The 15,179-nt window shown below is 39.5% G+C and overlaps 1 protein-coding gene across 3 annotated transcripts in view; it reads right to left on the bottom strand.

Moving 5' to 3' along the window:
• TESK2 (testis associated actin remodelling kinase 2) overlaps positions 1 to 15,179 on the bottom strand; it is a 75,923-nt gene that overhangs the window by 19,354 nt on the left and 41,390 nt on the right. For all 3 annotated transcript variants that reach the window (XM_077785368.1, XM_021528514.2, XM_021528521.3), the window contains exon 5: positions 4,204 to 4,350. In XM_077785368.1, the coding sequence (XP_077641494.1) occupies positions 4,204 to 4,350 (147 nt within the window). The remainder of the gene's footprint in view (positions 1 to 4,203; positions 4,351 to 15,179) is intronic.

Genomic DNA, 15,179 nt, shown 5'->3' with positions numbered 1-15,179 from the left:
ATTTTTTCAGTGCAAAATATCCAGACAAGAGCTTATTCCAGCACAAAGGGGACCTTCCAACTGTAGCATCAACTATGAGACTCATCAGACAAATGCCTCTTCTCGGCGTGGGGTTTATTTTGTTTTAAAAAAGCAAACAGCATACAAGGTAGGAAGGCAGAGCATGTCACTTTCAAGCCCAAAGGCAGTGAATTTATGTTACATCAGATAATCCACAGTAATTGCTTACACGCATGACTCTGTCCCATAGTAACTGAGACTGCTCCTCTCAATGACAGAAGGCTGAGCCATTACACACTGTGAAGTGAAAGCAGATGTTGGCAGGAATGCACACACATACACATGTTTATATATACATGTGTCTGGAGATTGCAATTTCTCCATAGATTTTATCATCAATGGAGCTTACAATGTTCCCCAAAATTGCTCACAACCTACTATTGATTATAAAACCTTGTTTTCACTTACACATAATTCTGCAAAACTAAAAGGCATTTGGAAGTTTGCCTGTTTGTTTTTAATTAAGAGTTTTGGTAGTGGATTTTTAGGGAGGGGGTGTAAACTGTCAAAATATCAGTCTATGGTATCATACCGAATTTGGCATGTTCTCAACTTGAAACATGGTGAGACCTCTTTATAAGATGCTTCTGTTGCCATCTCTGCAAAGAGTAGACTGGGATAGAGTAGAACAGTATATGCTGTGTGAGGAATTTGAGAGCATGACTAAGGTGACAAGACAGAGCATAAACCCAAGCCTGGGACTGGCAGGGACCAAGACCAGGGAATAAGCCAACAAGGCTGGTTGTCAGAACCCATCCATGGCTTCTTTTCCATGTAAATCTTTTCATGACAAGTCAAAAGTGCAGACACCACATTTCTTGGCCTATACAAAGTCCAAGTCACTCTGCCCACACACCTACTCTGTGCAGGCTGCAAATGGCCAGTCTGACCACTTGTACCTTCTGACAGATTCAAGTCAGGCTGTTGCTATCAACTAGGGCAGCTCAGCCTCATCAGCTCCAGCAGCCCAAGCCCAGAGCCCAGGCACTGGGCTGCTCATGACATGGGGAAGCAGCGTCTGTCAGGGCAGCACATCCCTTCTAAGCAGCACTGCCTCTCTTTTTGACAGAAGGCCATTGGGAAGGGCACCAGTGGGATATGAGGGCTGACATGCCCCTGGGCTGTCACATCGACTATAATGACCTACATCTACTCTTCTCTACTGCTCTTCCCTCTGGCCTCCTGCAGTATCAATGCTGTTCTGTTCCTCTCCACATCGTGCAATTAGGGAGTGAGATCACCCTGCTATATAATAATGGCCCAAGACACTTATTTTCCAATCTTAGATTGGCAGGGGACAGGAACTTTCCCTTCTTTAAATTGTTAGGCATCAAATACATTGACACATATAATGCTAAGAGCAAGACAACTCTGTTGCCATAACTGACACCGTAAAATTTATGTAACACACTATCCACTCCAGGAAGCTACAGGAATTAGAGGTTTACCAGAAACAGAAAGGCAGAAAGTAAGGGTCTAAATTAATTAAAATTAGTAAAATTCATATTAAAGAGACAGTTTCTAGTGGGGTATTGTCCCAAGTGAAACATGTAAAGCATGGAGATATTCCTGCACAGAAAGTCTCCGTTTCATTCTGTTCACACTTCAGTCAAGGCCAGCAAGTTTCATAGAAAAATACTCCATTCTCCCACCTTGCAAACTCAGTCTGTTCTGACTTTTGCAGATGTCTAAACTCTTGTCTTTGCCTTCATTTTGAATAATAAAGCCATCCCATCAATTAGTGAAGTTTACTGAAGAAAGAAGGACAATACAGAATGGTATTGAATTTATCCTTGCTCAATCCAAGTTCTCGCCCAAGGCAAGGGTCCATCACACTTTCCTTCAGCTTGCTCCACACTGACTATTTACTAGTAAGAATAAAGATAACTCATCCTATCACCAGTACAAACCTGGTAAAGGCCAAGGCATATTCTCAAGTAGTAGCCAAAAGCTGTAGTCTGAGAACTGAAAATTTTGGTGACAGGTTTTTCCCATGATCATTTTCATTGTTTTGCTTTGGAACAAAGTTACTTTTTAAAAACTTAGCCAGCCAGCAATGCAAACATTTGCCTAAAAGGGGAGTAGTTCGCCCAACAGATTTAAGGTTTATTTCATCAATACCTTAATACGCTAATAAAATTCATTAGTTGTTTAAGGTGAGTGTTTAAGGTCAGGTATTTAATCTATTTCCTTTCCAAACAGAACAAGGAAAGTGCATACATCACATTAAAAAAAAAAAAAAAAAAAAAAAACACAACACAAAACCAACCCCAAAATCCTGAAGAAATTTAAAAACACAGACTATAGCTGTCATCAATTAAATTCTGTATTATTCTTAAAGCTGACAGCTTCTGATGTGACCCACACAGATACTATAACTTTAGTGCTAAGAACCATCCAGATATAGCATAACTGCTAGTGAATTCTTAGGGTTTGATTTGTTGTTCATTTGTTTTTGAATAACCTTAACTACTTCCCGTGGCCTCTGATGAGTTTGCTCTTCCTGGGACATCCTGCATCCCTCCCAGTGGGTGCAGCTTTTCAAACAATTGGCATTCAACAATAGATAACATTGAAGCATTGGCAGGGCAGCTCCAGAGAATGACATACAGTTATGTAAAGCTTGGAACAAAGGCATTCACAGGGAGCCCAGGAACTGGATTTTCATATGACTGACCATCACAGTTACATTTGTAATAACAAATGCTGCAGGCACTCAGCTCTCCTTAGTTACTTTGGTTCCTTGCAGTAACTCTACTCTTAAATGCACTAAAGTACATCCTGAAAAAAGAAAGGGGAACACCAAGCTGTCTTTTCGGATATTTTTATGGATCTCTTACCTGCACACTCCAAGGTGACTGAAATTGAGCTTTCTGAGTGTATCATGTCAAAGTGACATGACTCCCAGTCTGGGCATTTCTCACAAATTTAATATTCATCCTTACAGAATTCAGTGCCTTTCACTTGAAAGAAAGTATTTTCTGACTACACCAAAATACTTCTTTCATCTACCAGCTGATTTTTTTTTTCCCACCTTGACTAAATGCAGATTCTACATCTGTTTAACACTGCACTAAGGAAGCTTTAAAAAGACCCCTAAAACTGAATGAAGGAGTAGTAGTCTCATTGGCAAACACACTCTGTTGTGGTTTTATTTTTAAAAGCTGTTTCTAATCCTAAAAAATAATACCTTTTAGACTAAATTTACATTCTTCTGGATGCTTCTGACTGAAGTAATGTGATGAGGCCTTCTCAAGAAGAGTTTTGAAAGACTTTCATGTTGCAGGCCCCCAGTGAGTTTAAACCAGCTCATTAGCACCAGACAACAGGACAGACAGGACAGCAAAGCATTCAGCACAGGCTGCAATGGGTGGCAAGAGCCAATGTGAACACTGGGACAATCTGCTCACACAGCTTAGTGCTCCTATGTCAATACTTCTAGCTGAGCTTGAATTATCCAGCTACTTCAGCCAACTCAAGTCATGCAACTTGTCACCAAAGCAACTAGAAAGAATAAATCTATGTCCACTGAATACTCTGCCACTGATATTATTCTGGGGAAAAAAAAAAATCAAAATTTGGAAATTTTAGGCAAACTATATTGATCTTACTGACTTTAAAAATGAAAGAAAGATAAACCAGAATTTACACTGCACTTAAGGCAGAATTAGTAATGAAAGGTCACTCTTCCTACAGATTTGTGAAATACACAGGGAAACAAAAACCACAAGGAGATTTTGAAGTGCATTTGTAATAATCCCCTCAGTTTGGGTTCTTTATATGATTAACCTGTTCCAAATGTTAGATTATTGTGCTTAATTATCCAGGGATTTAAATACTTTACTGAACCGGAATTCAGAACTAGAAAAACTCTGCAGCTGCTTTATGAGAAATACTAATCTGAACTCATTTAAGGGATGATCTTCCTTCATGATAACAATTTCTCTAGTTTCCATATGAACTACAAACATATTTTGAGGAAAGTTTTAATTCTATAGACAGCATTTCAATTTGTTTCTCAAAATGTCTTAGATCACACCTCATACAATAGCAATTCTCTGCATGGAATGGAAAAAGGGAGAAAACCCAACAATCAGTTGCAGCACCTACATTAGGAAGTTCCCTTAATTTTATAAACAGTACCTTGGATGTAAGGTCTCGGTGGAAAATGCCTTTATAGTGAAGATAACTTATTCCCATGGCAATGTCATATGCCAGTTTCACCCTCACTGTCCAGGGTAGATGCTGGTTGCCATCTAGTAGCTGTTCCAGGTTACCACAATTGATGTACTGAAAAGATAAAGCAACATTTGTAATTAATTATTTAACTTAATATTTTGTCAGGAAGGTAAAATTCATCACTACAACAAGTGACTTCAGCTCAATTACACATTAAAACCTTTTTTCCACATGGGCTTGGCAGGCACAAAGTTTGCAAATTAAGAGAAGCTGAAAATGTCTCCCTTCACCACCTGTACCAATGCCCTTATGTTAAAGATGCAACAGCCACCACTGTATTAACTCTACAGCATTTAAACAGACCCTTCAGAAACACCTACAATATCAGATCACCTTCTTATTACAGTTGGAGGAAAATTAGGGCAAAAACAATGCAGAGTTGACTTTCATATAAAATTAATCAACAAAGGCAGAGCTAAGTATCCAAGTGTAGGTCATGGAGCCTGATCAAGTTCCCAGTTTCCTTAAACTGAGACAGCATCAAAGAAAAAATATTACAATGTGCTGCTGTAAGTTCTATTTTTTTCACTGGTGTATCTACGAGTTCTAATTAGCAATATGATTCCCACCGTGTTCAGTACTACATCAACCCCATCAAATGGTAGCCCTCACAAAAAGGAAAGCACAATAAGTAAAAGATAAATGCTACAAGAGACAGTGAAACAAAGCATCACCTAAATGATACTAAGTAATATAGCCCAGGTTAAGACAAGGCTTATGCTTTATGTATAGACCCTTTATACCACCCCAGCAGCTACGTAGTGTTTAAGCAGCTTCTTGTTACACTCCCAGCCTCAGTCCCCCACCAGGGACCAGGCAAAGAGTAGCTCGCTCCAGAAGGAAAACCTGGCAGCAATGCAGTGACTTCTGGCAAGGAAACACAAGTGAAGCAGTCAGAACAATTTGCTCCCAAGCCTGGTCCACGCATGTATCCCTGTGCCAGACTGCACCAACTTCACTTCTTTGTGCCACGCAGGTCTCCAACTCTTTCTCAAATGATTTTCCCATGCCATTCATTTGGACAAAACATATGGCAGCATTCTCATGTTAAAAAAAACCTTCATTGCTGCTCTTGCTGTTTCAGAAACTTGGGACCTGCTTGTATTTTGTTGCTCTTCCTTGTGTCTTGGAGCCTGGGACACCAGGCAAACGTGAGCCGTAGACCCTGCAGTGTGGATGGATGTAGCTGATCTCCCGAGGCTGTGCTCCAGCAAGGAAAGAACACACACAAGTTGGATTCTACTGGTAAGTCTGGGGGTCACAGGTCACCTCCTCAACAGTCTGCAAGAAACAGCTTCTTCTTTACAGCTTGGGTCCACCCACTGCTGATCTCACCAGCAAATTCTGAAAACCCTTCCAGCAGATACACAGGTTCCACAGGTAACTGTTTGAGGAGGCACAGAGTGATGTTACCTGGCACGGAGCCCATCAGGAGGGTGCCACAAAGCAGCCGGGGCTGCAGTGTGCATCCCTCAGGAGCGGGGCTCATCCCAGCCCATGCACAGCAGTGCATTTCACTGGCAGCCCAGGGCATGACCCCCTTCTCTCCAGAACAATCTGTTCCTTGTGTTGGAGCTCATGTGCCAGGAGATCAGAGCAGCTCTGCAACAGGTCACTCTGAGGCTATGCAATCTCCATCCTTGGAGATTTTCAAGCCCAACTAGAGCTGTAGCCAACCTGGTTCAATGTTATAAACAATGCTGCTTTGAGCTTTTCCAGCTTTGATCTTTCTCGTTTCTTCTATCTGAACCCCTAAGAGAACCAGATGACCTTATAGAACACATAAGAAAAAAAAAAAAAAAAAAAAAGCAGCAAAAAAAACCCCCAAAACCATGCTCAATAAATTTAGATTTTTTTTTTTATTAAACATAAGTCGCTATCATGCTTAAGGGAAAAACAGCAGCTAAGATTTCTACAGTAACCTGTTATATATTCCCAGCCTCCTTGAAACAGAGCAACAGCACTTCTCATCCAGCCATGTCCAAATCAGAGCAATACTGAGCAACCTGGAACAGAAAGCTCCAACAAACCTGGCTGAATAACTCAATTATAAAATGACACTTAGCAATTATGCCAAACCATTTCATCTTTCTGACAGGCCAGTAACAGACCATCCATAAAGCACCACCATACTTGAATTTATCGGAAAGACAATGCAAGGGGGGAGAGAATCCCTGACCTAGCATCCATTTTCTGTTCTCTGAACTGTGCCATTGCATGACACAAATTGCTCCAGAAATGCTAACAAACAAGCAGCCCCTAAGAGTATTGACACACACAATGAAATGGGACAATAACTGGCTCCTATATCAAGCATGCTCTTGCTTTCCTTTTCAATACAGCAGCCTACTGATTTGATCCATTGTTGCCATGTTAGTTAAGTGCATCCAATGTATACATTCCTGCAGCACTCTTCCAGTCAAACAGGCATGCAGGGTCATTCAGCCATCTTAACTGCAAGGACTAGATTCTAGCATGGGCTGACACACACACTGCACACAGCATGCAGGAGCTACAAAAGTAACAGTCAACCCTGCTTCCAGTGTATCTACAAAATCCTACCAGGCCTCCTTGCCACCCTGCAAGTGCACAGCCATCATTTATCAGAGATGTGAGTTTTGGCTTTGGCTGTAACTTCTATGCTTATGAAGCACATGAGGCTAACCAGCAAGTGAACAACCGAACTAAGATTTTCCTAGACATCTTTAAGGCTTTAGTTGATCTCAGGTTTTAGCTGGCCAGCAGGTAATATTTGCATGCTGAGATCTGAATTGTTCCTAAGGCAAGCACTGCACAGTGCCCCCTCACTGTCATGTAAGTAATCCAATTCTTCTAGTCATTCAGGCTGATAATGCAAACAGCCAGCCTGATGGCCTATTTTTTTCAGAGGGCTTCTGCAATGCCTTTTCAGGACAGACACAAAACTATGTACATTACTTCCTAATTGCCACTGCAACTGAAAGAGAAAAATACTCATTCTCAACCTCTTACTGGCACAAATCAGCTCTGTGTGGTAAGAATATCCTGAAGGAGAGAAAGTGTACCTCTCCCAAAGAGAACACTGGATTTTATTCTGTCCCTGACACAGTACCGGAACAGTAAGGCTACAGCTCACACATTGTCTCAAAACATTATTCTACTACAACAACAGGCATCACATAAGTCTACAAGCAATTGGAACAGAGATCTGACTGGGCAATGACAATGAAAGCAAAGGGCACTACATTTCTTAGGGACATCACAGCTGAATGGAGCAGTGTTCAGACCTTTTCAAACCCTGTATCATCGGGTTGCAGTGAAATAGCTACCCATTATTCCTCATGCTACTTTTCTGTCATGTAACTGGACACCAACAGCCAGCTTATCTGGTTGCCAGTCTGAAAGCAACAGCTATAGGTTGTTTATTTTTGCATTTACTACAACTTAACACAGCAAGTTGAACACTGGTTAAAAATACCTTGGCATATTCATCCACAAAAATATTCTTTCTTAAAATAATCCAAAATAAGGGCTCATACCTCTGTTGTGAAAACAAAAGTTCCACTAAACTACATTTCTGGTACCTCTCCCAAATATTATGAAGAAAGAGAGCAGTAGTTTCTTTGAAAGACAAGTTATTCAGAATCTCAGCCAAGCACAGATTTCTGGATTAAAGAGATCTGGATCTTGAAGAGGTTTCTGATGTTATTGTTTACTGCTATGAAATGCAGAAGCAGCAGTGTGTAACTTATCCCTGTACAACAGTCATGCTACTTTAACCTAAAGTCAGCATAAATGGACTGCTGCCTTGTAACACAACTGCAGTCACGTTATCAGATTCAAGCATATTAAATGAAGAAATTCAGCATATAATGGTACTTAAACACAGCATTACATGCTTCATTTCAAGAGACTTAATAATGAACTTCAGCCAGTCAGATAATGCCCAACTTTAGTTGTCAGATTTTAGCTTCAAAAATCAAAACAGAAGTTTAAACACTAATATGAGAACTAGAAACTCTTAAAGAAAAGGCACATCAGATTCACATAATTCTAACAGTCATTTCTCAAAAACAAAGATTCCAAATATTGCCAAGTCTGAGTGAGAAGACTGATGGGAATCAGAAAGAATTTTCAATGCTATTTTGAAAACCAATGCTGTTTCAGTGTGTAGGTCTGATATAAATAAGCCAACAGATACAACACAGGAAGGCCAAAAAAAAAGTTGGCCTGCTATTTAGATGATTTTAAATATCACTGCCTGTCATTTGAAAAGCAACAAATAACCACAAGACACCCCTGTACTGCTGGCCAAATGTTGCCAAAGACAAGGCATTAAGTGGCTAAGAAAAGTATGTGTGGAGAGTGTATTTAAGGTGACAAACCAAATGAGGCAAATGAAGAGTAAGAGATCCAAGGACCCAGAACACTACAAGACAAACACTGAGATAGCAAAAAATGAATATACTGTAAAAACACATTGAAGAAACAGGTAGAGATGCAGGAGAAAAGAGATACTAGAATCATGGAAGTAGCAGCTTCCGCATGGAGTAGCAAGAGACATCGGAGCAAAACCCAGAATAAGTAATTATACTCTGAAGGGAGACCTGGAAAGCAAAATAAAGTATTGCAGTCATTATTGACAAATGCATGAGTGTCAAAACAGACAGAGCTTGCACATTTGTATAATTTCTGATGCTGGACGTAAGAAGGTAACTCTCATGCCTAATAAAAAGAAGTTGAGAACTTTTCACTAAGCTTTCTGCAGAAGTTTAAAAGCAGTTTTAAACCACCTGTCTCAAGGAAGACACAACCTCATCTTCAGTTCTCATCTGTCATACTCTGCAGTCTCTAAGTGACTACTCTGAAGGCTTCTGCACAAACCAATGTATCCTTCTGTCACAAATGGCATAACTCACTACAGTGGAAGGACTGGAAGTTTCATCCTTTCACCAAACTGTTTTCATTAGCTTCAGCTGTGCAGAATTGGAAAAGACAGAATCACAATATTCAAAACTACAATATAAGATACTACTAGTTGATACACCAAGACTGACAATGCCATTAACATGTTTTGAAATTTGAAGTTGGTTCCTAGACCTCCAGTTGTTAAAAATCCCACAATTTAAAAGTCTACAAAACTACCTGACCCACGTACCTCTGACCCAAGTAACCTTCCATTTCCATTCACTGTATCAAACAATAAATAAATAGTTGAAACAGAACAAGTTGGATTTTTAATTTGGGCTGTGTGAGTACACTTTTGCTCAGCAGGTCAACTAATGTTACCACAGAGAAACACACAAATACTGAAAGAGAACACAGGTGAAGCAAACACATTTCAGAACAAAGATCAAACTTTTTAATGGGGGATGACAAGGGCACAAGTGGCTTGGAAAAACAGCTTGATTGAAAGAACAAAAGCAAAGCCAGAAGTCTTCCTCTAAAGGCTCCTTTACTTTCCTGCTCCTCAGTTCCTGAAAACTGAAGGAAAAGAATCTGTAACCAAAAATCAATTTCTCATCTGCTTTTCTACCAATACAAACAATCCTGCTCTTTAATAAAAAAAAATATTTATGTTCTTTAAAGGTGTTAACCATTACAGCCTTAAAATAAATTTAAGTGCCAGCTATTCACAGAGGAAAGGGTCAGCTTTGTCAACTGCCATAGCCTGGTCAGTCTTCAGAACTCAGAACCAAAAGCTAAGAAATGCAACAGATCTACCTCTGTTTCTTCTTCTGTGTCAGTTGTGGCATTGATTAATTCATTGGCTCCTCCTTCTGAAAAGGCATGTACAGGCATGGCTTCTTTTATAAGGGCAAACAAGAATTAACATGCACTAACTCAGGAAGGAGCTGTAATGAAAACCATTTGTTGCATTCCAAACATTCAAGTGTTGGCATGGAAAATAATTCGGCAAGATTTGTCTTCCTTTAATTCCCTAATTCCAACAGTTTTTATGGTCAGTATGCTGAATTTTGCCCTTTTCTGTCATTCTATTCAATCAAAATGTAATGTTCACTTGGCTGCTTGCTGCTACAAACAGATTCTTGTTGGTAAGGCTTCAGCTGAGGCACATAGCAACAATGCACTGCTGCAACCCATAGGGATGAAAGCAGTTTTATGGACATTCACTTATACTGAGGTCTGAAATACTGCAGGAAATAAGCTTATTTTGTTGGAACCGGAAAACACTCCCAGTATATCTATACAAACTGACCTTGATAACATTTTTTCCTGTAATTATATTAGTAGAAAAGAAAACAGAAAGCAAAGAAGGCCTAACAAAAAAGCCTGCATTTATAATCTGAAGTCATAGTCATTTGGATTCTAAGTGAAGCCCAGTCTAAGTACAGATAAGAATCTGGAATATGGCATAAATTAGCACACAGGCATAGAAAAGAAAGTACCTTGTTGCTGACACAGGCAAGAGAAACAGCATCTCTACAATAACACTTGTGTTAAGAGCAGAAGGCTCTATCCACACTGACAGCATTTCAAACATACTCGACTCAGTTCTGCTGAGAAGCTGCAATTCCTAACAAGGAGCTTCTCATTTAAATAAGGTCTTTCTCACCTTCCCCACATAAATACCAGCAGCCCACAGATTATATGTCTGCAAGATGGCAAAAAAATAACCCTTTGCTTCACTTTAAGTCTGTGAAACAGCTACAAGGATCTACTGAGAGCAAACTTGCAGCACATGAACACCTCTCATAGTACAAACTTGAAATTCTGCACAAGGAATACTCTCTTTGAGCTGTTTCAGAGTACTTTTCCAAGCCTCAACACTCCCACGTCCACTCAACACATCCACTTACATTTGAGGGTACTCAAACATTTTATTGGCAATTATAGAAGGCACCAAGATTCTTTATTAATAGTGGTGTGCAAAAGCAAATATTAAAGGAATTTTCTTGTACAACTCAATTTCTGAATGTTTTGGATGGCTGATAAGTAAAGCAAAATGAGGAAGTGAAACTACAGAACACTTGTTAATTGAAGAGTATGTTTCCTGGGATCCAGACTGAAATGTGGGGAAATAAGAGAAAGCACTACATACAAACTAAATTTACTAAAAATACGTGAGAAAAAAATTCCACGGCAAAAAGTTAAGTGGCCAGCATCATAGTACCTAACTGGACTGCCTCTCTTCATATGCAGAAGTAACAGGAATATCTAGAGCTCAAGACAGTGTTCAGTTCTCATCCTCTCTCTCCCCCCCATACTGTGACAGCTGAGAAGTTTACATCTCCTCATTCTTGTTAATCTAGCCACCAATAAAAGAATTCGGAGGTTGAAATTCAAAAAAAATTTTTTTTGCTTGAAGCAATGACAAATGGTCCAGTTGGCTTACAGTGAGTGTCAAAACAGATTTTGAAAACCCCTCCCCCAAAAAAACCCACACAACCCACACACAGAGCACCCACCCACATGTGTGTGCCTCACACATGGGCAAAAGGGAGACACGGAATGAGACAATGGAACTTGCTGTTTGCAGTTGAACATTATCTGCCTCTTATCTTTCTTCTATCCTTGAGACATTCTAAAAAGGAAGAAGAGGTTAGCACCAGCAAGATATTTAGCAAGCTTTCCTCAGAACACAACATATTTAGATGCACCTATCTCAGATAAAATAATGAATAAAAGTTGCTTGTGTACTATTACAGGCTCTGAAGTGATAAACCAAGTCAATCATCCTCTTGTGTGAGAGGAGAGGGAAATAATTAAAGCCAAGGCATAGCCAAGATTTAATTTTTAAAAATAGAGGAGAGAAAGGGAGAAAAGCTCACAAGTTCTCACTGAAATAACTGGTTGTTCATCACATCTAGCACCTGCATGCATAATATAGACCGTGGACCTCAAGTTAGACTTTTAGTTATAAAGTCTTGGCTGCTGCCTTTACATGAGGACTTCTTTAGTGTCTCTGATTATAGCTCTTTTTACATCTGAACTTTGCTCTTGTGAGAACCCACCCTTCTCGCCTGACCACACAGTGCAGATTCATCTAAGCAGCTTCCCACTGCCTGCAGCACAATGCAGGGCTCACACAGCTTTATTTGCTCTTGGTAAAAGCACAGACTTTGTCTGGAGAGTTGTCCCCACGTGTTTAATCTACCTGGTCACCACCAGCCAACAGCAGGTCTTTCCTTTAACTGACCTGCCAGCTCCCCTCCTATAAGAGAGTGCCTGCAATGCCAGCTTGTGTCCTCCAGAAGCCAACGTTTTTGTCAGCTTTTTCTTTCCTGTAACTGAGCTTTCTACTGCAACTTTTTGAGAATTAATTCCACCTTTCTGTCTCCAGAAAGTGTGAAGACAGGTAGAGCAACATGAATTTCCTTCCAAAAGGAAGGCTCCTGCATGGCCAGGTACAACATACCCAACCAAAATGTAAAAAATTCTCTGTTAAGTGTTTTTCTGGAAACACAGTTCTTTGATCAAGCAATCAGACAAAATGGTTAGCTTTCACTCATTAAAAAAAAAAGTAAGTAAGCATCAGATGTAGGGGGAAAATATTTGAAATATCATATAACTTAAATAAGGTCCTTTACATGCTTTCCAAAAACCTGACTTTTGCTATTTAAGCACTCAAAACTGCAAATCTACAAATCAGAGTGAATTAGCTGAAACTCCTGTAGAGACCTGTATCATTTTTGCTGGAGAAAGAAGCAAAGGGTCAAGCACACCACATATGCCACAACATGAAGCTGCAAGAGTATGAACTGGAGGAACTTCAGTCAGAACACTAAATTTCCTGCCTCCTGTCATTGAAAGCCAGGACCCCCTGTGTGATTTTAAATTTACTTTTTTGGTACATGCAGCACATCAAGCTGTGTTTGGGACTGAAGTCTTCTTTTTAAAACATTCACAAAAATATTGGGTTCCCGAGGAAAGTCAAATAAAAGTAAAGAATATGTAGTTTGTCTAAATTTCTGTGAAATTGCTTCACTGTGTTAAACACATTGCTTTTTTTTTTTTTGTTACAAAATACATGAAGCCTTAAAGTTACAATGTAAGGTTTAAATGGTGTGACACTTTCTAAAAACCACAACCATCCCCTTCCCTGTTCTGCAAGCTTTTAAAACTCTACTTACTTTGAACAGTCTAATTTACTTATTACATGTACCATGTTTAGAGTTGATTTTGCATCCACTGGTGCATAGAGATGCCAGGTTAACACCTATCATTAATCAGCTTGACTCAGCTCTCACACATAAGGTACACATAGGTACCAGTATGCAACTCCAGCTGGTTGAACAAGCTCAGTGCAAGTGTCTACAGAATCATTAAAAAAAAAAAAACCAAAAAAAAAAAACAAGACATCTTTAGCTGATAAAATGGATGAGGGTGCTCACATTCTTTTGACCTTCACTCAGCTTTCTCAGAGTTGATAACCTATATTGAACTGCCACTGTTCTGAAAACAGAATTTTAACTTTTGTTGCTTTCTCTTGCACTCTTTCAAAAAATACAGTCAGGGCAGACATTCCCCCGACTAAGCCAGTACAGCTGGTTTGGTCTAGCACTCCCCAGTTAATCAGGGCATGGCTGCATCTAGAGGCACCTGTGCTTCTTGACAGGATCAAGGACCAGGAATGGGTCTCTTCAGTTCTGCAAACTGGTATGTGTCTTTCATATGGGGATGTCTCAGGTTGAAGAGAGACATGCTGTACTGCTCTGAAGAGAATAAAACCAGAGGAAAAAGGACACCGTGTTGAAGATGAAACAGTACAATGCTTTGCACAGCACAAAGAAAGGATAAGGTACAGCTGGCTGTCAAGGCACAAACTACATTTGCTGAGAGCACATTCAGCCACTTTTTATAAATTAAACTGAGAACCTAAGTGAACTGTTCCAGCAAAACTGAAACTGACAGTCCATATGCTGTGAAGAGTGCAAAAATAAGACCAAATACGGCTTAAGCGTTGACAAGTATTTTTAAAATTCTATTATGAACAATCAAAAAATGAAGGGAAGTGTTAGCACCAAACCAAATTTATAAAAAGAATTATAAACTGCATTTCAAAATGATCAAAGATGTAGTAGAAATCATTTTGCAAGTGACACAGAAACAAGTAAGCCCAAGGTCTACATGTAGTACTAAACAAATATATACACACATCCATGGACTTATTATTCACATTTATAGATTTTTTTTTGTCACAATAATTTAAGCAAAAGCTAAAAATTATACTTTGATAAAAGAAATCCAAAGCACATCCCAAAGCTTTTCACTTTAAAGAATCAGGATTCTTACAGCTTCAAAAAGATATTGCTAGAGATTTTGCTATCATCTATTCCTAGATGGTTTGTCATCTTATAAACACATTCATATTGGAATATAAACAGAAGCTTCCTAATCTTTCAGTTGTAAGAACAGTCCCTATTGCCTATGCCTTTCTCCTTTCAGCAGGTAGCTGCTGCATACAACAACAAAGGTGGTAAAGCTTTGAGCTCTTCCTAACCAAGTTCTGGTGCTCATGTGAAAGTAGAAAGCACAGGCAATAGGCTTATCTTTCTGTACAAGTTTAGTTGGTTAGTTTTTTTAACCCCAAAATATTAAGTCAACATTCAGAAGTGCCAGTAGGCAGGCACACAGTTACAGCCTTTTGCATCTTGTAGATTTACCTTATCTCTTTTTTAATAAAGGATTATAGAATTACAAGATATTTAAAAGCCCCTACTAACTCACAACAATTTTTCTGTGGTGAGATAAGTGATTTTTCCCAAAAGCAGAAATATAAAGGGCCATCAAGATGATCAGAAGGATGGAGCACCTCTCCTATGAGGCTGAGAGAATTAGGATTTTTCAGACTGGAGAAGAGAAGGCTTCAGGGTGACCTAACTGGAGCCTTCCAGTACCCGAAGGGAACCTACAAGAAAGATGGAGAGAGACCTTTT

Source organism: Lonchura striata, chromosome 9, assembly GCF_046129695.1.
Source record: "Lonchura striata isolate bLonStr1 chromosome 9, bLonStr1.mat, whole genome shotgun sequence".
NCBI lineage: Eukaryota > Metazoa > Chordata > Aves > Passeriformes > Estrildidae > Lonchura > Lonchura striata.
The sequence above is the reverse complement of the archived record's forward strand: the minus strand, read 5'-3'. Positions and strand labels throughout refer to the sequence as shown.